Here is a 24,338-nt window from a genome sequence, read left to right as displayed (position 1 = left end):
TCCCCACAAAGTGGATTTACATGAGCAGCGAGGGTTCGTCAGATCATAAGCACTTTTAAAACTGATTTGTAGGTCTGGTCTAAGTGAGGAATATCAGCCTAAAACCAAGACCAAGGAGCAGACTGCTAGTGATAAGAGGCAATCAGCAGCCCTTCTGTGGAGTTATGTAGTATAATATACAATATCGATGCCCATTTACCTAATAATAATTAATATAGTATAACAACAACAAAAAACAAGAAGAATGATAATGCTGATACTATTACTCCTCCTCCTCCTCCTCCTCCTCCTCCTACTACTACTACTACTACTACTACTACTAATAATAATAATAATAATAATAATAATAATAATGTTACTGGGTATTATATATTTCATATTTTATATTGTATTTTATCATTTCAATCCATACAGTGTCCTGATCTGCATCAGCCTTACACCTTTGCCTCAGACTCAAGATTTCCTCTTAATTTGTTAATATCCGTATTTAACAGTGAGAATTTCGTATAAATTAGACATAAAACTGAATCACTGGCCGGAGCAAACTAATGTCTAATAAAAAAAAATAATTTTGCTGTGCAGCACGGAGCTTTAATGAGGTCAGGAGTCAGATGTCCTGACTACACTTTGTGAAAGTATTCCTGTTTAATCATTGTTATTTTTGATCAAATACTGCTTAATAATTGTTGTTTTTGTTAATTAATAAGGAGAGCTTGAGCTTTATGGCCCGCTTACAAGTTAACCTATGGAAAATATGAATGGACGTGTTTTTCTATTTTAGGATCCGGCTGTCATTGGCTGGTTGAATTTGGAATGGACCATTTTCTAGCATAATAGAAACATCCATTTTTTGAGCTCGCTCACTGCAAATAAAAATACCCCCGGTTTGCCCTCGTTCGTATTAACTTGACTTTTTTCATTCATGAGTTAGCATCCTCCAGTCAATAACTTGCAACTTAACCTAAGTTTTTCATCTTCGTGAAAAGTGGTATGTCCCCTGTCGCTCGGCGAGCAGGAGAGGGAGGGTCAACATGGCGTCTGAACAGGTCCGTTATCTTCGATATTTGTTGTTATTCTCACATTTTACTTCGTGTTCTGCTCAAGTGTTTGTTAAGAGGGCAATGATATGCATTGCTAAGTAACCTTAGCGTAATAAATATGAATGTTCCGGGCTTTGTCGTCCGCCCTTACGATAATATCAGTGTAATAACCACCGGCCCTCGCTTCGTTATTATTGCTAGCGTTATGTGGAAATAAAAATGCTTGCATTATAACAGATCTGCTGGTCGACAGCAGCGTAATTTTACGAATATAAAGAGCATATAAGCTGTATTGGAATGAGACAGTCGAGTTTATTTCTGTTTTATTGTTAAAATGAGTTGAGTTTATTTTTAGTTATGGTCACAGACAGACAGGCGTTTAACTGAGAGGCATTCCAACGCTGCGCCAGCGAAGACACACCGGGAAGTTAAGACCTGATGTCTGATATGGCTGTTGACAGGAAATGTAGATTAATGCAGCGTTTCATGCACAGAGTGAGGCATGCTTTAATCTGAGTGAGAAGCATGAAAACAGTTTGTTACATGTGTATAATGACTCTGATTTTGAGGGGAATGTCAATCGATGTAGGAAGTTTGATTTTAAAAGAGCAAAACCGGTCTGTCCGTATGGAGTGTGTAATAAGCTTATGACACTAAGATTTTCTCATTTTAGTTGTGTCATTTCACTCATTCTTTGTGGTATTTCTTCCAGGAGAGTTCCAATGGGCCTGTGAAGAAGTCCATGCGAGAGAAGGCCATAGAGAGACGTAACATCAACAAGGAACACAACAGTAACTTCAAAGCGGGCTATGTGCCCATAGAAGAAGAGCGGCTCCATAAGACAGGGCTGAGGGGACGCAAGGGAAACATGGCTGTTTGCATCGTTGTCCTCCTCTTCCTCCTCGCCTTAATCAACCTCATTGTGAGTACTACAATCCTTGTTCTTGTCCATCTGATGGATCCTCTTAGTTTCAAAACGTTTTGTTGCATGAACCATGAATCACGGTCTCTCCTGTCCCTCAGATCACTCTGGTAATATGGACAGTGATCCGCATCGGTCCCAATGGGTGCGACAGTATGGAGTTCCATGAGTCTGGGCTGCTGCGCTTCAAACAGAAGGCGGACATGGGCATCGTTCATCCGCTGCACAAGAGCACAGTTGGGGGGCGTAAGGATCAGGACTTGGTCCTTGTCGGCAACAATAATCCAGTAAGAAACACACGGTCCATACTGGGCGTTTAAAAACACCAAAAATGACCACATGTGTGCACAGTTTTCACACTATTCTCTTTTCTTAATGTTTTTCCAGGTTGTGTTCCAGCAAGGCACTACTAAGCTGAGTGTAGAGAAGGATAAGACCTCAGTCGTCAGTGATGTCGGCATATCCTTCACGGACCCTCGCACACAGACCACGTTCTTCAGCACAGACTTTGAAAACCATGAGTTCCATTTGCCCAAAGGAGTCAAAGTCCTCAGTGTTAAAAAGGCTTCCACAGAAAGGGTGTGTAAGACGCTAAAGACGTCTGAAAGCTGTAACCAAAAGTAATCCATGTATGATGTTATCTTAGTGTTTCACAACCTGTCCACAAAACGCTGTCAACACACAGTGATCGATTATGGTAAAGTAGAAATTCTGCAAATGCACAAATTAAGCATTGATAGGATTAGGAGCAGGTGCTGACCCAAGAAGATTCAGTCCAGGTGTTTGCGCAGTGAACTGTGTGTGATGGCAAAAATATATTTAGAACACACATATATGTGGAACGATAGTGGAGTCTAAATACTTTGCAGACCTCTGTATATGCTGTTTATCGCGCTGATAGATCTCATGTTTTGTCTCTGATTTTAGATCACCAGCAGTGCAGCTTCTGACCTGAACATTAAAGGGGACGGCAAGGCCATCATTCGCGGAAACGAGGGTGTCAACATCATGGGCCGGACCGTGGAGTTCAAAATGGGTGGGGGCATCGAGCTCAGGGCTGTAAGTATGAAATGCGGCAACATGTCCCGTTAACGTGACAGTGTGTGACACTGGGGTTGAGGAGGGCATGTTTTCCCTCTTTGGTACAAAGGTACCTTCATAAGTTTGTCTTTTCCAGTAAAGTTTTTGCAGACTCTTGCAGATGACGGATGATGGATTTTCTCTTTGCAGGAGAACAGCATCGTCCTCAACGGATCAGTCATGTTCAATGCTACACGCATCCCTAATTCTGCCGGAGATGTGTACTTTGATGAAGGTCTGGAGCGGTACAAACTGTGCATGTGTGCAGATGGGACTCTGTTCCGCGTGCAGGTGAAATATCCCAACATGGGCTGCCAGACTTCAGATAACCCTTGTAGAAAAGCTCACTAGGAGACTTGACTGGAATCTGCTGTTACACCTTCCTCCAATCTGTCACCACTGCAGTACAGTAGAGCATTGTCTAGGCCATTCATCATTAATTGCACGTAATAATACCTCTACAGTTAAGCTGTTCCTCATATTGTTTGCCAAACAGGAATTGTGTTACAGGTCAATGCCACGTAGCCAAAGATATTAAAACTTGGAAGTGCTTAAGCATTTTTATTGTTCTGCAGGTTTGCCAACTTTACCTAAAAAGCCAATGCTATATCAGTGCGTAACACTCCAATATTTATCATTATACTATGGTTTGCACTGCCCATCGATAGCAATTAAAAGGTACAGTATTCACTTTCTGCGTTACCGTCCAGTATTGCTAATTTACAAACCTTGTAGAGGGGTTTGCTAACGTTTTATTCGCTGTTCTTTGTTTCTGGCAGCTGTGTTTGATATTTTCTTTATTATATTCACTGACAAGCGTGAAACACTACATGAGTTTAATGATTTGTGTATTATTAAATTTGGAGGGTGTAACACATAAGATCTATTTTAAGCCATCCAGCAATGCTAAAGCAGAGTAGGTCTCTTACTGCACATCATGGACTGTCTATCATGCACGTGCCAATGGATTTACAAGGGATGATGTAGAATATAATATTTATGTAATATTCTAATTTTGTTGCAGAACCTTTTTTACAGCAAAACGATAATATTGAAAAACAGAAGGAGAGCGTGTGCACTACATTAAGCTACAGATGAATGCAGATCTCGTGAAATGTTCATGAACGTCTGGAAAGTTGAAATCATCCGTAGCTTGAACTGAAGCCTATATCGAGTGGTTTGAATTTTGTGCAATATGGTATTAAAGATTTGACTTGCGTTTTGCTTTGGATTGTCTTGTCTGTTTTGTAACAGTGCTGATGTGAGAAGTGTCACAAAGTATCATGAATTGTGAGAGTATTTTTGATCAGCTGAATGAAATCAGCCTTATTTGAAGCATTGTCCAACATTTCATTGCTGTTTGTTTCAATAAAGAAACATGTTGCTATGTGAAACTTCTTAAATGTCTCAAGTGTTTACATGGTGATTTAAAACCATAAACCGATACTGTGCTGCGCCGTTTTATTATCTATTAGAATGTGCAGCTGGGGCATGGTTCTCCTTGCCATAAACTTTCAGGATCACAGTTATCTATCATACATAAAGAGGAAAACACTGACAGTAAGACATTAACTCGACATGTCAATGATTGAATGAATCTCTGAACAGCATCTTTGGGTAGGTGCATGTTAAGCTCGACGCAGCAAAACACTCCTCAGACTTTGATCAGAGCTGCTGGAGACGAGGTTAATACGCTGAAAGACAGTCACAAGATTTCCTGTCAGCTCGGCAAAGAGTGGACACACAGGTGAGTTAGATGTTTACTTATTCTACTGGTTGTACATTACAACTTATTTTAATTTACTGACACTGTGTGATGATCCATGTTTTGAATTTGGTCTTGCAGGATTTGATTTAGTGATTTTAGTCTTGATTGTGTGAAGACAGTTTGTGTTGCGTACAAATATCCTGATACTAAAAATGGATTTTTCTCTCTTTTTGAGTGAATCGCCTAACTGTCGCCTCTGATCTATCTGCACCCTCAGGCCAGGTTGTGATGACAGCGACACAGGGGCCGTTCTTGGCCGCCGTGCTGCTCCTTGTCTCCTCGGGCCTCCTTTGGTCCTTTCCCCTGCCTGCCTGCCCAGAGCCCTGCGCCTGTCAGAGAGCTCCCCTGTTGAACTGTTCCTCCTCTGGCCTTTCCTCTGTGCCGCAGAGCATCCCAGACTCTGTCACTGAGCTAGACTTGTCTCATAACCTCCTTGACTCTGTAGCACTCGGCCGACCCTATCATCACCTCAGGAATGTGTGGCTGGGAAACAACAGTATCACACGCTTGTCTCTCTGCATAGAGAGTAACTTGGTAGGCCGTTATGTCAGAGGTAGACATCTACATCGCTTGAGACCTTGGAGCAGACGGGGATGTGTATCTTGGGCCCCCACCCTGCAGCTGTTATCTGTTGAGAGGAATCAGCTAGAGCAACTCCCAGAGGGTGAGTCAGTGTAATCTGGTCATATGCCCATATATAAAATACTGTCACAGCACATGAACAGAACACATTGCTTCCAGTGAGCTCAGCATAAAGAAAATAAATGCATTACAAAGACTTCACTATCAGTGCCACTGCTGCATGCTGAGATAGACATCTTACAAGGGTGCACACTCTGGTGTTAAAGTATCCTCACATGATCACAGTGACATCCATATCAGCTGCTGTTATCTGCATCTCAGTGCATGAAAGCCGAGTGTCTGTTTCCAAACTCAGTAATCCCATTTTATTTATGCATTTTGATCTATGATGAGTTATTGACAGATTAAACTTGGACATCCCTAATTAATCAGAGCATTTACTGAAGTCAAAGTTGCTAGAACACAGTGTAAAAATACATCATTACACGTAAGATACTTACCTTCAGTAACTACAGCAGAGTTGGTAAAAAATGCTCCCTCACAGAGTTATATTATTGGATCATTAATATTGATGCGTTTACATCAGCACCACTTCAATACTGTAGTTGGTCATGGTGCAGCTAATTTAATTACTTTATAAATGGGTAGTTTGAGCTATAACAACAATCACATTTTATAAACTGATATGTTTCGTATATAAAATCTCACTCTGATCACTGTTCAGCAGATGCAGTGGAATAAAATGTCTAATATTTCCCTCAGAACTGTAATATAACGTAATGTAAAATGGGATTACTCAAGCAAGAAGTATACTGCCTGGTGTCATGTAATGACTTACAGACCACACCCAACATGTTCAAGGTTAAATGTGACATGACTGACTATTATCTGGGTGTGTTTATGATATACATACACCGCAGTATCTCTCGGGTATAAACAGGAAAAAGACAAAATGACACACATACTTAATGAATCCTTGATGGAACTGAACTATCCTATCCAACATGCTTGGAAAATCTTCTCTGCATGTGTATATTAAGAAGGTGATCAGTGCAATGTGACTAGTTTTTCTATGTCATCCGTCATTTCACCATAACGCTCCCAAATGTTTCGACTTGATGATGATGAATGTCCATTTTTAAAAACATTTATGTGTGTGTGTGGGTGGAGGTGGGGGTGATTACAGGTGGAGCACAGTTGTACAGTCATGATGCACACCTTTAATTGCCCTGTGGAATGTCATTGAGAAATGTCCATGAGTCAGACCCGTCAGATAGGTCCACTTTGTTGGTCCATACTGTTTGCCAAATTCAGCCTAAAAAGGCAGTCTGAGGTCTACTAATTTGTCCATAAAGTAGAATAAATCTGAGCTGTGTGCATTGCTTTTACTGTCCTTTCATTTCTCACATCCAAACAAACTCTCTCATTGATATCCGTTATCTTTGGTACTTTGCTCGAGTCAGAAATGATTAAACCTTCCAAGATAATCACACTGTATACCCTTCAGCCAGTGTTTTATTGACATTCCAGTGGCTCAAAGAAAGGTGTAAACACACAGCACAACTTTTACGTTTTCCCATGCATCGTGTTATTTCATAGCATTCCTTCTGCTTGGTCAAACATATGTGTGTTTCAAAGAAATGCATTCACCGTGGTTCATTTAAAGGCATGTGTGGACAGCCCATTTACTTAGCAAGAGCTGTGTTGACAGTCACAGACTTCTTTCCTGTTTGGTATTCAGCTCACAGAACCCTCGGTGCCTCTCTAATGAAGCACAGACCCACAGTGGCTTACTTCAGCCCAGCAGTCTCGGGGAGATTGTCTCTGGCTAGTGAAAAGGGGGAGACAGCATGGGAGAATGAGCACCACAGGAAAATTCTTAGCCCCTAATTAGTCATATTGTAAGAGTTTTCACTGTCAAAATAAGCCAGAAAAATGTGGATTCATGTTCTGGTGAAGGGATTTCGATTTGATTTTATACTAGCTGTTATATGGAGCACCTGAGAGAAAGAGATGTAGTTTACATTATTTAATATCAGCATTGAAATCACTGCAGTACTATAAATACTATAAGTTTTTCATCTTGCAAATTACAGTGAAGAAAGTAAAACAGTGCAGAACTGAGACGAGAAGAGACAGACTGACCTCTGTTATTAACACTGAAAACCTGCAAGATGCAGCACAATCCTTATTCCCTTTAGGAGCTACCCCATTGTGGGTAATATTGAGGTCTAATTACAGTTCTTGTTTTCTGTAATCCAGGACTGGAAGGTAGTGAGTCATTACAGGTTCTGCAGCTCTCCTTCAATAGGATCTCAACGCTACGCCCAGGAGATCTTAGCCACCTTCAGCAGCTAATGGAGCTACACCTACAACATAACCTCATCACCAGTCTCCATCCACAGATGTTCCAGGATTTAGCCCAGCTCCGGGTAAGACTGATTTCTGAATGTAACTCATTGAACACATGCACAGAATATTCAGTATTGCAACAATAAACTCACACATTCTGTGTCATTTTCACAGCAGTATTGTGTACTTAAAAGATAATTTAGTTTTTAATTTGAGAATATTTAATTGTTTAAAGCTGCAGTATATAAGATGGAGAAGAGAGCAGACTGAGCCTGAAAATTTGAACCAACACAAGTTCTATGTCACTCCCCCTCCCTCTCTGCTGCACTCATGCGCTGCCTCCAAGCCCCCCCTCCCTGTGGTGTCTACGCAGCTGCAATGACAACCAGTAACGTTAGCCTTAGCATCAGAAACAAGCTAACTCTGCCCAGCCGCTATATCACAGTCGCTAACATACTGTACGCACTGCGGAGTGTTACTGTAACAATCACGATATTAGCTTAATGGTTATTTGTTGTCTTAGCCGTATATGCTGCTGTTGGTAGCGGCGGCATGGGCAGTTTCTCCTTTGCAGGTGGCTGTTGCTCCGCCATAGCTTTCACTAGCTTCCTGAAGCCGCTCACAGAGCTGTTTGACTGAGCGGCAGCCGGCAGCAGGAACGGAGGGAGGGGGGGCAGTTCGCTGCGTGTCTGAGTAGTGATTGACAGATGTCAGACACTCCCTCAGACGCTCCTCTGGCTCTGATTGGTTGTTTTGTGTCGGGCCTGGTGGATTCTTGCAAATCGCAGTAGGAGCAGTAGGTGGGACCAATGGATCTGTTTTTTCACAGATTACGTGTTTCATGTGCTGCTGTCTGGGCATAGGGACAGTTTTAGCAAATATGACAAAAAATTACTTTTATGTAAGTTACATACAACAGCTTTAATCAACTAGTTTACATGTTATCTGCTTTCTGTCCATATTTTTTCCCTCTCAAAGGTCCTTGATCTGAGCTTCAACATGTTGACCAGTCTCCATCCTTTGACGTACCTTTCCCTGCGCAACATTGGGGCAGATGTTAGGCTTGGTGGGAACAAGTGGAACTGTGATTGCAGTATGCGCAGCCTAAGAAGACGGATGGCCTATGACAGCAGCAGAGGCCTGCAGGCCTGGAGTATGGTGTGTGCTTCCCCCTCAGTCCTCGCAGACAGGGACCTGCTGCAGTTGGAGGAGGATGACCTGAACTGTTTTAGTACTCAAAACAGGCCAGAGAGTCACCAAGATGTGACAGTTTACAGTGGCTCTGAGATACTGCTGTCTTGCTCTTCACAAGGTAACATTGTGTAAAATGACTTCATACATATATTACAATATAGGTTGGTTCAAATACATGTCAATGTTATCTTTTTTTGTAGATTCAGTGTGGTGGATGCCCCATGGACAAGCATCTGTGCAACAACCTCAGGCTGGTCTGGTCATCAATGACATCACAGAGAGAGACACAGGACTATATGTGTGTATGTCTGAGGAAAACAAAGTGTTGTCTGTTTTTAACCTCCAAATCAGTAAAATAGGAGGCCCAGGAAGAAAAGCTAGAAGTTTAACCAGAACCAGCAGACAAATAATCCCACAAGGCACCCCAAATAGGATAGGCCAACCAAGGAATCAGACAGCTACCGAGTCTGAGTTGGTTCTGGCTGTGTGTCTGTCGGTTTTCATCACATTTCTGGTAGCCTTTATCCTTGGAGTCCTCGCAAGGCCTTGTATAGATGTTCTTTGGAGAAGGGTCACCAAGAAGAAAAGCTCCCCTGAAGCCAACTCTGCCTCAACTGCAGGACAAAGACAATATGACAATGAGGGCTACTCCAGTGGAGATGAACCAGATGAGATAGGCACTCACAGGGAAAGGAGAATCACATATAGAAAAAACGGCAATGTACAATATTGTACCACTGAGAGGGTTGCGCGTACAGCTGGAAATTCAGGAAGTGAAAACAGCATGCAACCAACTACTTCAGAGGAAAACCAGCAAGCTGGAAGAGACCTGTCAGGGATCACAGGCGGCAAGCGCAACACAGAGTCTGAGCACATCCCAGACCCTGTTGAGCTGGAAAAGAGGAGAAGCTCGTCTTCAAGCTCAGACTCTTCGGTTTATGACAAAGACCAAATGATTAAGAGAAACCACAGAACACCCAAGTTTCCTCAGTTGGCAGAGGATTCTGCTCAGCAGGCAGAGGTGCCACAAAATTACATAGAGAGCACGGAAATTCCTGGATTTTCTTCTGAGCCTTTTGCAGACTGGTCACCACATACAAAGAACACCAACATAACAGACCCTGATCTGCAGCAGGAAAATGAAGAACAATTTGAATTTAGTGATTCTGCTCGAAGCATATCTGCAAGGTCCAGCAGTACTTTTGGTTCTTTTAAGGATTCAAAATTGATTGTGGCAACCACTTCAGATAAACAGAAGGGGAATGATATGTCCAGCTCTAGCTCAAGTACCAGTGGGCATGAACCCACAGACTACACTGTGAACTCAGACCAAGAGAGGGAGGAGGATATAGAAAGGAACCACTCTAAACCTGAGATCTCTAATGCTTTCCTTAATCAGGATGATACTTTTCAACTGCAGATCCATGGTGTAAACCCTATACTGCCTTCAGTGGCAGTGGGTGCAGCGAGACCAAAGCACTCTGGTTCCTCTTCTTCCAGTGACAGTGATGAGGAGGACCAAAAAGAAACAGAGAGGAAGGACAAGTCCAATCTAAGCAGCAGGATAGTTACAGAGGAGCCAGATACAAGGAGGAAAGTTGAACCCATGCCACGCACAAAGTGGCGTATACCTAGTTTGGCTGTTACAACTACTAGTCACATTAAGAGTCTGGATACCAGAGCACCGTCTCCGCCTGCAGCCTCTTCATCCTCCTCAAGCAGTGAGAGTGAAGTTGATACCATAAATCTCAAAGTGGAACAGAATACAAACAGAGTTAATGAGGGGATCAAAATTAATAAGCTGGAAACACTGTCAACTGACCTGGATCACCAGCATATCCCCCAAATCAAGAGCCGTCTGGATTTCAACACCCAGTTACCAACTTCTGATTCAACTTCTAGTGATGAGAGTACTGATGAAACAACAAAATACACAAAGAGGCAAGTGCAAGGAGGTAAGCACATGGCTGGGATTCCAACTAAAGATTATCAATCTGTAGGCAATGATCCCATGAAGCCACAATGGCCCTCTCTAGACTTTGGTAATGTTACTCCAATCAAGAGGCGTTTGGACATCAGAGCCCCATCAACAGCTGCTGATTCATCTTCTAGTAGTGAGAGTGCAGATGAAACAATGGATAAGACACAGAAGCACAGAGAAACACAAGTAAAAAGCCTTCAGACTCAGCCTTCATCTCAACCAGTAAGTCATGGTTCAGACAAATGGTGGCCTGCCCTGGATCTTGAGCATATTCCTCATGTCAAAAGGCGTCTAGATATCAAAGCACCATCACCAACTCCTGAGTCATCCTCTAGTAGTGACACTGATGCTGGACCAACCGGCCATACAGAGACACAGGATCAAGGACAGATGCACATGGTAATTCCTCCAATTAAAGTATCTCATAAACCACAAATAACTTCATCTTCTAGTAGTGACAGTGAGGATGAAATGACAAACCAGCTAAAGAAACAGGAGAAAGGGAAGACACAAATGACAAGGCCTGCAATTAAAGTATCTCAAACTGTAAATGATGACACAAACACACAGAGGCCTGCCCGTGATCTTGAGCATACTACACACGTCAAGAGGCGCCTAGATATCCAAGCACCAGCACCACCTTCTGATTCATCTTCTAGTAGTGACAGTGAGGATGAAATGACAAACCAGCTAAAGAAACAGGAGAAAGGGAAGACACAAATGACAAGGCCTGCAATTAAAGTACCTCAAACTGTAAATCATGACACAAACACACAGAGGCCTGCCCGTGATCTTGAGCATACTACACACATCAAGAGGCACCCAGATTCATCTTCTAGTAGTGACAGTGAGGATGGACCAACAGGCCATACAGAGATGCAGAAGCAAGGGCAGATGCACATGGTGATTCCTCCAATTACAGCATCTCATAAGCCACAAACACAGTGGCCTGTTCGAGATCTTGGGCATACTACAGACGTCAAGAGGCGTCTAGATATTCAAGCACCATCACCACCCTCTGATTCATCTTCTAGTAGTGACAGTGCAGATGAAACAATAGATAAGACACAGAAGCACAGAGAAACACAAGTAAAAAGCCTTCAGTCTCAGCCTTCATCTCAACCAGTAAGTCATGGTTCAGACAAATGGTGGCCTGCCCTGGATCTTGAGCATATTCCTCATGTCAAAAGGCGTCTAGATATCAAAGCACCATCACCAACTCCTGAGTCATCCTCTAGTAGTGACACTGATGCTGGACCAACCGGCCATACAGAGACGCAGGATCAAGGACAGATGCACATGGTAATTCCTCCAATTAAAGTATCTCATAAACCACAAATAACTTCATCTTCTAGTAGTGACAGTGAGGATGAAATGACAAACCAGCTAAAGAAACAGGAGAAAGGGAAGACACAAATGACAAGGCCTGCAATTAAAGTACCTCAAACTGTAAATCATGACACAAACACAGAGAGGCCTGCCCGTGATCTTGAGCATACTATACACATCAAGAGGCATCCAGATTCATCTTCTAGTAGTGACAGTGAGGATGGACCAACAGACCACACAGACATGCAGAAGCAAGGGCAGATGCACATGGTGATCCCTCCAATTACAGCATCTCATAAGCCACAAACACAGTGGCCTGTTCTAGATCTTGGGCATACTACACACGTCAAGAGGCGCCTAGATATCCAAGCACCATCACCACCTTCTGATTCATCTTCTAGTAGTGACAGTGAGGATGAAATAACAAACCAGCTAAAGAAACAGGAGAAAGGGAAGACACAAATGACAAGGCCTGCAATTAAAGTACCTCAAACTGTACAAAGGCCTGCCCGTGATCTTGAGCATACTACACACATCAAGAGGCATCCAGATTCATCTTCTAGTAGTGACAGTGAGGATGAAACAGGCCAAGTAGAGAAGCAGAGGCCCGACAAGGTGGACACTGCAGGACCTCCACTTCAAAAATCGCAAAGTCAAAACCCAGATACAAGTTGGCCTCCCCTAGATCTCAAGCATATTCCTCGGGTCAATCGGCATCCAGATATCAAAGCACCATTGCCACCTACCGATGCAGAAAAAATAGCGCAAATAAAGAAACATGAACTAGGGGAGGTTCATGTTTCAAGACCTACATTCCAAGAATCTCTAGTGGTAAGTCATGATCCAGAAACACAGTGGCCTGTCCTAGATCCTGAGCATACTACACACACCAAGAGGCATCAAGATGTCAAAGTACCATCACCACCTTCTGATTCATCTTCTAGTAGTGACAGTGAAGATGAACCAACAGGCCACACAGAGAAGCAGAGACCCAGTAAAGTGGGTATTCCATTTCAAAAATCTCAAACAGAAAGTCGCGATTCAGACACAAGGTGGCCCGCCCTGGATCTTGAGCATATTATAGGCATCAAGAGACGTCAAGATATCAAAGCATCATCACCAGCTTCTGATTCATCATCTAGTAGTGACAGTGAAGATGAAACAACAAACCACATAAAGCAGCAGAAGCAAGGGGAGACGTACAAGGCAAGGCTTCCAAATAATGTATCTCAAACTGGGAGTGATGACCCACAAAGAAAGTGGCCTCTCATAGATCTTGAGTATACTACACACCTCAAGAGCCATCTAGATATCAAAGCACCATCACCAGCTTCTGATTCATCATCTAGTAGTGACAGTGAGGATGAAGCAAGACACCATACAAAGGAGAGGCCAGAGTTGATGGGAATTGCAGGCCCTCAATCTCAAGAATCTCAAGTACAAAGTCATGATCCAGGAAAACAGTGGCCTGCTGTAGATCTTGGTAATATTACTCGCATCAAGAGGCATTTGGACATCAAAGCCCCAACAACATATTCTGATTCATTATTAAGTGGTGGGAGTACAGAGAACAGAGTGGAAGGAAAGAGAGAGGAAGCTATCAAAATTAGTCCCCAATACTCGTCATCAAGCAGCTCAGATGAGCAAGAGGGGGGTATGAAATTTTTAAGGAACACGCCAACAACAGTGAAACCAGATCCTGATTCAAGGTGGCTTCAACTGGATCTTGGCCGTGCCCTCCATGTCAAAAGACCCTTGGATATCAGAGTACGTTCACCTCCACCTGAGTCATCCTCCAGCAGTAATGAGAGTGACGGTGGGACTACAGACCTAGCTCTGAAAGTGGAGAGAGACAGAGCTGATGGTGGGATGTCAAATTACCAACAAGGGACAAAATTGCCTCACTTGAACATGAGAATCCCCCTTGTCAAGAAGCGTTTGAATATAAAAGCACCTGTTCAACAAGCAAGCAACAATGAAAGTTCTCAACAATCTGGATCAAACTCCTCCAGCAGTGATAGTGAGGATGAAAACAGAAACCATGCACAAACAGGATTGAGAGTGCCTGCCATATCAAAAGCCTCAGAAAAGGACTTCATCAGGTCCCCACTGATACACACTTCCCGTAGTCCAAAGACAGATGACAATATCAAATTAAAAAAGTATACAGTTACTACGGATGACACGGAGGACAAAAAAACAAGTGACAACATCAACACAACACCAAATATAAACCCAGAACTTGAGTCACGGTGGGCCACGATGAGTCTTGGTATCTCCCGCTTCAGGAAGCGTCTTGAAATCACATCGGATACACGTGAATCAACAAATCTGCCCTCATCACCTGCACCTGAGTCCTCCTCCTCTTCCAGCAGTGAAAATGACACTGGGAGTAAACGCGACAGAACAAGACGAAAGAGAAGAGGAGCTGGAATGCAAGAAGTCATACACACAGGATCATCTCTAACCCCTAAAAACAAACAAGGGAATGTTTCTCTCAGTTTGAAGGGTCATGAAGACTACTCTGGCAACTACAGCCTCCCCAAAACTGAAGGAAAGTCAAATCCAGACACTACGTTGATTAGTTTTGGTACTCCACATTTTAAGAGGGACCTGGATACCAAGGTCAGTGAAAAGGCTCCTGCTAAACCACCATTACGACAACTGCCTGATTCCTCCTCCAGCAGTGAGAACGAAGATGCATCAACAGAGTATGCCAGTAAAGGATGGAGGGCAAGAGCTCAGCTGCCTGTTGTCACTGACAAGGAGCCATCCCAGATTCATACCTCTCTGTATGTGAGCCACGCTGGCAATGAGAAGTCTGACTCAGTGTGGCCTCATTTAAGTCTCACCAATACCACCAATATCAGGAAGGCTGTGGATATCAGAGCACCATCACAAAGGGAAGCATCTTCAAGCAGCAACAGTGAGAATGAGACAATAGATCACAATGTTCCTGACCTGAGTCTTGGTGTTCCACATGTTGAGAGGCATTCGAATGAGAAGCCATCATTATCAGAGTCAAGTACTTCCTCATCTTCCAGCAGCGGAAATGAAAATGAGGTGACAGAACACACCACAAGACCAAGCAGACATGCATCAGATACGACAGGGATGGCAGATAATGATTCCTTGATCACTTATAAGCGGACAATTTTCAAACCTTCATTACCACCAAGTAATTCTTTTTCTCAGAGTGGCACAACTATAGACCAAAGAACCCAAAGACAAAGATTTGCTGAACTGGTAGCGGCTGCACAAAAAGGGCCATCCCTTAGTGTGGGAGACAGCAATGCATCTCTTGACCCAAGACTTGCCAGTATAAGCTTTGATCATGTAGTAAAGAAAAGGGCCGAACAGTTCACAGGCACCACAGATGTGGAACTGCCACCTGAGATAAGGTGGACTGGTGTAGGTCATCAGCTGTCTGACCTTTCTATATCCGGTCCAAGGAGACACCTGGATGTAGGCTTATCGAGTCCACAGCGGGCTTCACCTGCAGAGCCACAATTACCTTCATTTGACTCCTCCAACTACTCTAGTAGTAAAAGTGACAATAAAATAAAACCAGACAGAGGCAACTCAGATGGGACAGTAACGCATAAATACTCATCTCTGGGGGCCAGTAGTGTTTCTCTTGTATCCAGCAGAGGTCTTGACAAATTTGACAACTCACTCAGCAGCACAAATGAGATTTTGAGGGCTGTACCTGAGGACAGGAGGGAACTGAGAGGCCTCAGTGCCCTAAGAGCCATGTCATCAGAGAGACACAAGTGGGATACACTGTCCCGAAATTTAGAAAAGGGTGCATCTCCTCGATTTGATGGCCGTGATCAAGTTGATGCCAGTTTTAACTATCAAAGATCTGAGGACGTCAAGCTGCTGGCAAAACAACCACTAACACAATCACATCTTTCCTCTAGTGCAGTAGATGAGAGAGAAGCCAATTTGCCTTATGTTATTCCACATTATAGGAGGCACAACATTGGAGGAACTGAACCCCTGCAGGAGGCCCCACCTCCTATTCCATCAACACCACTGCCAGATGAGGCAGTAGGGCTAACATGGAGGTCTCCCCAGAGCAGTAAGAAACAAGGCTTGGAGGGCAACAGATCCTATTTGCGACAGAGCAGAAACACAGAAGAATCTGAACCTTCTTCAGTTACATCACAAAACAGGCAGCCTATTTCTGACTCCTCAAATGTGAACATTAGTCAGGTTTAATAAAGAAGTCACGGCATCCTCAAGACTGACCAAACAAGCAAATTAGTGCCATTGTTAGACCTTTAAATTGGCCAGTGAATTACACAAATATTCTAAATATGTTCAATTTTATTTGCACAGCATTAACCTTGAAATGAGATGTAAATACTAACAATTTATTGAACTGTCACAGAGTGCAGTAGAGGACATGGTGTTTGTCTTTTACATTTGCCTTATTTCTGTAAATCACATTGTTAAATCATCCATCACAAAGATGTCCTCATGTAATCATTGGTGCAACAAGATTCCAAATCACCTCTGTGGTCATGTATTTTTAATCTATGCATTAAAGGACCTTAATAAAACCATATCTCTGAACATAATGCAGCTTTCATTTGTAGCAATTAGTGCACGTAAATAATGACAACAGCAATGACAGCATTACTATCAATTCTTAATGTTTTCTTTTTGTTGTTAGGGATAAACTATGAACTAAAGAACCCAATTATAAGCCAGTAAGTTAATAAACCCTTTTATTTATGTATATAGACATAGGTTATAGTGAAAACAGACATATAGACACTTACATAGTTTACATACATATATACAGTTGGGACAAGGTTGTTCATCCTCCTGCATTGTGATGGGAGAATACTAAAACATTGATCTCTACACAGTATTTGGTAAGCAATCCCACAACTACTTCAATCTTAGATGTTATGCTGATGGTTGAAGCGTTGTAATGACAGAGGCTTTCATATATTTCAGCAGCAGTGGATTTCAATGACACGAGAGCTGATGAATGATATCTTCACGACAAATTCCAACATGTGTTTTATGTGTGTCATGACAGTGTGGTGTAGAAGTTGCAAAACAAATTATGCACTTCCAATAAATAAAATTTGATCCTGTATTGTGGCTGCAGCTACCTTAAGCTTTACAGCATGTGGGAGGATGTGTGTGTCGGGGTAAATGCAGGAGGGAACTCCTGTTCCACCGTGAGGTTACAGGTGTGTTCCAAGTCTTAATAGACACAATCATGTTGTTCATCAGAATTAAGATAACATGATCGTGAATATCAAATTAAGCACAAAACACTTGCACAAATTCCTGTACAAAACAAAAACGCGTTTGGAAAAATGTTTTCAAAAAAATCTCATCCATTCACAAAAGGCTCTGTTGGAGCATGCATGCAAATATTAAATCTGACGTTTCAGCATCACACCACAGCCAAAGACAAAAATTTATACATGTGTTACAAGAACATTATACTAGGCGAAAAGAACAGCATAGCATCATCACACAGTTCCAAACTGTCAGTGTCCATTTATTTTATTAGATCCTACGGGTGGTGCGACGCAATGCTTTCAGCAAACCTACCTTTCTACTCAAGCCCTAAGGACCTCGTCCTGAGAGGGTCACTTGTCTTCCACTGTAGTTATATTAACACTGTCAGTGTTGGGAGAGATGCTACTAGTAAGAGGGGACCTGAAACTATCAGTGGACTAAGGAGGACAAAACAGATGCCACATATCAAGACAAAATGGACACCAACTAGCTCTATGTCAACTTATAACACAGCCCAAACAGTCTGAATTCATCCTGAAATAATCCCTGACCACTCAGTGTGTCTGTGTGTGCATGAGCATGTGTGTGCATGTGTGTTGTATGTGTTCTCACACGTGTATATACATTTGGGTTTGTTGGTATGTGTGTGGGACACACAAAGTGACTTCCATGTTTTGAGGCACAATAATACTCTTACCTACACAACGTATGTACATAAATTGGTCATCAGACCAATAAATGCTGATCAGAGCACTAGTGGCTCACCGCTGTACTGTATTAAGAGTTAGTAAGCAGCAATGCTGATTTGTTTGGTGTTATGAGGTCTGAAGCCTTTACAGGGGGGGTTAGCAAACTGTTAGCATTAGCTGGAGCAAAACAGCAGGAGGGAACAAAAACTTGGGGGGGGGGGGGGGTGTCACTGGCACAAATCAATAGTAAACAACACAGGCATCAGAAACCTGCGATCAACCGTTTGACACAGTGTGCTTCTCGAGGAACTCCGAACTAACTCAAAACATGACAAACAATAGTTAGTGCCATCTGTCCAGAAAAGCTCAAGTTCAAGTTCATTGCACAGATATATGTTCAAATGTGCCCAGGTCAAAGCAACCCTGTTTAAGACTCAGACACAATGCATGAATGGTCACTTCTGTTGGTTTCTCTGTGCTGAAGACAAGGGGTGAGGAGTGGTCCTCCCACACAATACCATTTCGCTTCCATCATCCATGTATGATACCATGTTATCCTAACACAGACAGCAATATGACATGTCACAGTGAGAGAGAGCAATGCCACTGGGGATTGCTGCAAGCTTGCCCACTATGCAACTTCGGTGGGGAACATAACTCCACAATGGCAGCCCTCCGCCTCCGCGCTCTGGGCAGCATGCACCCCGGCCGCAAACCCAGCGCCCCCACCCTCGCCCACCCACAGCCCGAACCCCTCCTCTACCAGGAAGCACCCACTGTCACTGCTTTACCATTGTTCTATTGTTTACTTATTGGTTGTTGATTCTCAGAGTCGTTGTTGTCACAGTTGTATTTTTTCCATTTTCCATTTTGCTCTGCTCCTATGACATCTGCCTTTCCTTGTACCATTCCACAAACTCGTCCAACAAAACTGGCCCTGTTAGAAGGAAAGACAGGGTGTAAGAAATTAGACTCGTGTAACACGCACGAAGCTCTGTGCTCACATTTATGTGTAGGTGTGTGTTCACTCACAGGCACCATCCTCATCATAGTTACTGAGGTCCAGGTTGATTGTCCTGCTGAACTCTAATACATTGCACCATTGGTCTTTGTTGATGACTTTGTACTTGGATTGCTGAGGAACAGTAAATAAAGGCTTTACATTAATATAAAACATTAATACAGAAGAAAATTCTTTTAGTTTCAACAACTCTCTTCAAGGTCAAACAGAATTTCACAGTCTTATTTACACCTACTGAACAGAAGATCTTTGATTTGGTAAAATGTTGTAGAGGAAATGTGTGAACATCATGCCTACCTCTAAAAACTGATTAAACACAGGAAACAGAGGCCACGTCTTTCCCAGGAGAAGCCCCAGCATGCACTTGGCTGTGTTCAAGTCCAAACTCCTCTGATCCTTTTCCTGTCCAATCAGAGCACACGCAGCTTCATGAAATCAATGCAAAATGTCAAGCCTGCTTTAAACAGAGGAGCAGTCTCGTAACATCATCATCATCATCATCAACATTCGCCCAGAACACAGAACAGAGTGAATTCCTTAACCCACCGCTGCCCCTGTTCATAACATACAACTGTTCACACAGCATCCACGCCATGTTTACAGTCACCATTTGTATTTTCATTCAGTATATCAGAGAGACTTAAATCACACTTCAGTGTCTACATGAGAGAAAAGTAGGGCTATGTAAATGGACAACACACTTGATAAGTGCTCTCTCACTCCAGGTCAAATTGGAAAATGATTTTGACCTGCAAAATATCAACATGTGGTCTGAACGTTAACTTCAATAAGACCTTACAAGAATTTCAATCAAGCGCACTTAGCAAACATCTGTCCTGCAGGGGTTTTATTATTCAAATGAACTGAATTAAATTTGTTGTAGCGATGCTGTGCATGTGACCATCTTTGCGGAGAGAGCTTTGGTTGACTCACCCGGGCGAAATCAAAGGCGTATCTATAAATGAGCTTAAAACTGGTGCTGTCGTTTAGGACAGATCTCAGGTAGTCGAGCGAGTTCCTCAGCCTCTCTGTGGAGTCGCACCTGACGACAGCAGAAGAGCCTTAGACATACACCTGCTGACTGAGTGCCAGCTAGGACACTCAGGAAAGACATGAGTAGAGACGGAGAAAACACAAGACAAAACGGAGGTAAAGGACGTACTGCAGCGAGCCCATGCCTCTGAGCCACTCCTGGAGGGTGAAATATCCCATACTCTGGGCATCCAGCTTCCAAGCCAGAACCAGCATCACCACCTGGGCACAAACAACAACCTTTATAGCCACAGACATCCCTAAATAGAAGATGTGTCAATCCATATTATGAATCCATCAAATGAACTGACACGTCAAGTACACGTCAAACACAGAGAGCAACTGAGACAACAGAAAATGAGGGACAGTAAGAAGTGACCTTGAAGTGAAGCTAAGTCTGCACAATTACGTCCACTTATTGCTGATTTTTTGATTGTGCTGACTGCACATTTTTAGAAATGCTCATCACATGTTACCACAGCCACAAATGAGCTGCATGTTTTGACTGACAGCAAGAGAGAAACAGTGAAATGCGTGTGAACTGCCGCCACACAGACGCAACCACACTGCAAGACCTGTTTAAATAACCAAAATGTGCTTACATTCTCTGGCTCCACTCCGATGTCCTCACAGAACTTCTCCATGCCCTCTGGACCCACCACATCGTCACAGCCTGTTTCAGACAGACAAGCGTGAAGCCACATACAGCATCGATCGCAAAACCTACGCCACTGATCAATGCTTAAACGTGCATAAACGCGGCTCAAAGAATGGACGGTAGGACGATGCGAGCGGAGCAACTGCTGGCGCAGAGCTTTACAACAGAACCCCTCACCTGCGTATTCATAGAACCACTCTAAGCATCTTTTACTGGAAAACGTCTCCTCCTCGCGGATTTGTGATGTTTCATGTTTTCTGAAAACGCTGCAGATGAAAAGAAAGTTTCAGGCTCCAGATCAGCAGCAGGATTACGAGAGGCAGTCAGTTAAAAAAAGGTTTTTCCTATTGTAGTTTTCCTCACTGCAGATTTAGCCACAATAATCAAGAGCTCCTGCAAAACTGAGGCAGATGCCGAGTTCCAGACATGCTACTGAAGCGGTCAGTTAAAAATCTTCAACAGAGGGACGTCTCACCTGTCCTGGCGACTTTTCTTGGCTGACATGTCATCTCCAGCGGAGGGTCTCCTCTTTTTCCTCGGAGGCATGGCTCTAGAGCAACAAGCTGGGGTGGGGGGAGTGGAAGCCACAATGAAAGGGGGCCACTTGTTGGCAGTTCACAGCTGATGATGATGCATATTTTTCCTGCTAAACATGCAAATAATCCCAAAGAGCCGCTCGAGGCAGCAGTTTAATGCAAGACTGAAACACACAAACACCGGCTGAATTATTACCTGAGGGGTGGCTATCCTGTCCAACGTCTTCTGTCAGGTTCTGTCAAAACAGATAGAAAGAGACCTCATGCTTGTGAGCAGGACACACATGTACACAGCACACGCTCACACGTGTAAGACACACACACACACACGCTGCCAATATGTATTTACCAGCCTGTGCAAGGTGTGGTGGATCTTATGGATGCTGGCCAGTGTAGTCAAGTGGGAATTCAGCTGAAAATCTATGTCCAACAAAAATGAAAGATGACATCAAAAATTCAAACTAAAGCAAAACACACAAGCTCCCGCTCCTGGTCAAACTTACATGCGACGTACAAGTACAAGGGTACAAGAAGGTGACATCATCACAGCAGCGAGAAGCTATGGTTTTAGTTTTTGTCCGTAATCAATAGAGACTCCACAGAGCTCAGGCTACTTTCGTCTGGTTTCTACTGCAATGCTCTACGACAGAAAAATATCTCACACGAATGAGGGAGTGACTCTCGGCGTTCCTCGAAAGACATGCAAAGTCGAAAATGTTTGATCGTGCGTGCTACCTTTTCGCCAAATGTCATCTATACATCGCCGTTCAAAGGCTGTCATCAAACACCGACGGTGGGAATGTTTATCAGGAGGCCAAAACCGGGCAAAAAAACACACAGCCGAGCTGATAGCACTAGCTGCATACCTAAAATAGCAGTGCAGACGCGCAACTTGCACAGAGTTTACAAAGTATCTGGAGAGTTGGGCGTATGGGTGTTGTAGTCCATTTCCTCCAAAGATGCCATTGGACGCGCAGCTCTGGCTCGAGTGCAAAACTACAATTCCCAAGCTTTAACAAACAACTACTTCTTTCAGACCCCTCTACCCCCCAGCATATACCCCAACTGATTGAATGCATTTTACGTTGTTTTAAAAAATTCCTACCATCATATGCTCACTGTCACATAGACATTGCGCAGACGTTTTGCAGCAGCTGGTGTAAGTGCCGCAAACCCGGACAGCGCTGCTGCACCAGGCAATGAAAGATGTTTTACACAACTGCGTCACAATTTTCATTCTCTGTAATAGTCCGCAGTTGACCAGAAAATTGACCTATTTACCGTGGCATTACGTTGATCCCAAGTTTGAGCTGAAACGCATTGTGCATCCTCAGTAATGATGAATATAAAGATCACAACGCACTGATTACCATCAAAAAGCATGTGAATTTAACTAACGTCGGCTGCATTCAACTGAGCACTGCTGACGGTACACAGAAAAATAACTTAAAGAATACCGCCGAGTCAAACGTAACCTCCTGTATGTCCAAAACAACTGAAATTACACTAGCTATCCTTCCTTTGTTGTCGCCCTAGACAGCACTGGCAAATACAAAGAGACCAGCAAATAGCACGGAATTCATTCGTTCTCATCAAAGCCTACAGAATCACGGGCTAAAAGTAGATGTAGAAACACAAAGCGTCTGTTTGCTTCTCTACGACAAACTGTACGGTATCCGTGAAGGGTCGTAATTTGATGCAGAAAAGCCTTTATAACGTTACTACTTACTTGCCGCATCAGAGTGCATTTTTATGAAACATACAACTGTCTGTGGGAAGTCCGCAGACCGGCCAATAGGCGGGCCTTGTCAACGCAAGCCACGCCCGCGGACGATGATTGAAAGTTAGCCCGTTTAGTCTCCGCCTATAATTGCTGTCGATTGGCTATTCTGGATGTCATGTCATGAGAAGGCGGAAAGAGAAAGAGACCCCTCCCACGCACAAATGTCAATGGCCAGGTTTACCAAACAGGCTGAGCTACCGCTGTCATTCATTGGTTTAGAGATTTTTATGAGCACGCCAATCACCAGAATTTCCTCGTGCAAGCCTGAAAACCAGCCCACGATGGAATTTGATTGGCCAATTTGGTCATAAGTTGACCTCCCAGTGTAGCTGCCGTTTGGGTGAGTTCACTGCTAACTCCGCCGGACGGAGGAAGCTAAGGGTACGTTTGGTGATGTGAGTTGTGTTTCATTTTTGGATGGTTTGGGAGTAGCCTAGCAAAACCATCAAAGCCGACTACGTTTGTTCCCGGTTGTTGGAGGTCAGCGGACGTCTGGGATGTGAGCAAAAGACCTGTGCTAAAGATGCGTTCATTACTGTATAAAGTTTAGCAACCGTAAGCACTGCTTGTCAGGTGACCTGAAATTCTTGTTATTAATCAAAACGAACGGATCCACTCAAATGCAGCAGCTACTGACGTTGTTGGCCCTCTCTTTTTTTAATACCAGTAACATTGATATGAATTATATGGCTCTTTCTAACTGGTCAACTTGTTAGCTAGTAAACTGAACTGAATATTTGACTGAGAGTGGATAACACAAGTTGGTCCGTTTCTCAAAAAAAAACAAAAAAAAACAGCCCTCCTGAATGCCTCCATTTTTAGTAAATTCATATCACCTTCCAGGTGGAGCTGGCCTGCTGGGATGACCACTGCAATGGCTGGTGCCTCTTAAAGAATCCATCATAAACTTTGTCCCTCCTGCCCCCTCCCATTCAGTAATGTTTCTACCCAATCACAATTAGGAGCTTTAAAATCAAATCACCAAACAATCAAATAGAGAAACTACTATTAATTACAACTAACACCTCATGTTTAAATGTTTAGATTAATTTCCTGGAGACTGATTCAAACCGTAACCACTACCTGTCTACCTGTAACCC

The 24,338-nt window shown here is 43.2% G+C and overlaps 2 protein-coding genes across 5 annotated transcripts; one reads left to right on the top strand and one right to left on the bottom strand.

The window, feature by feature from the left end:
• Window positions 1–924: 924 nt before the first annotated feature.
• On the top strand, window positions 925–4,439 carry sgcb (sarcoglycan, beta (dystrophin-associated glycoprotein)). The gene is made up of 6 exons (XM_070961758.1): window positions 925–1,046; window positions 1,753–1,962; window positions 2,064–2,249; window positions 2,350–2,541; window positions 2,890–3,021; window positions 3,193–4,439. The coding sequence occupies exons 1-6, from the start codon at window positions 1,032–1,034 to the stop codon at window positions 3,391–3,393; spliced, it is 936 nt and encodes a 311-aa protein (XP_070817859.1). The 5' UTR covers window positions 925–1,031; the 3' UTR covers window positions 3,394–4,439.
• A 12,529-nt stretch (window positions 4,440–16,968) lies between these two features.
• On the bottom strand, window positions 16,969–23,279 carry dcun1d4 (DCN1, defective in cullin neddylation 1, domain containing 4 (S. cerevisiae)). Of its 4 annotated transcripts, none has more exons than XM_070961109.1 (11): window positions 23,185–23,279; window positions 21,805–21,875; window positions 21,652–21,691; window positions 21,395–21,482; window positions 21,097–21,185; window positions 20,864–20,934; window positions 20,392–20,483; window positions 20,163–20,271; window positions 19,527–19,631; window positions 19,241–19,343; window positions 16,969–19,145 (listed from the first exon to the last, which is right to left on the bottom strand). In XM_070961109.1, exons 1-11 carry the CDS (start codon window positions 23,201–23,203, stop codon window positions 19,090–19,092), a joined length of 843 nt encoding a protein of 280 aa, XP_070817210.1. In that variant the 5' UTR covers window positions 23,204–23,279; the 3' UTR covers window positions 16,969–19,089. The 4 variants fall into 4 exon arrangements, with proteins under 4 accessions (XP_070817210.1, XP_070817212.1, XP_070817213.1 ...); XM_070961111.1 differs by lacking the exon at window positions 23,185–23,279 and adding an exon at window positions 22,737–22,805; XM_070961112.1 differs by lacking the exon at window positions 23,185–23,279 and adding an exon at window positions 22,191–22,463.
• Window positions 23,280–24,338: the final 1,059 nt, after the last annotated feature.

This window comes from Chaetodon trifascialis, chromosome 4 (genome assembly GCF_039877785.1).
Source record: "Chaetodon trifascialis isolate fChaTrf1 chromosome 4, fChaTrf1.hap1, whole genome shotgun sequence".
NCBI lineage: Eukaryota > Metazoa > Chordata > Actinopteri > Chaetodontiformes > Chaetodontidae > Chaetodon > Chaetodon trifascialis.
This window is presented reverse-complemented; position numbering and strand designations above follow the sequence as displayed.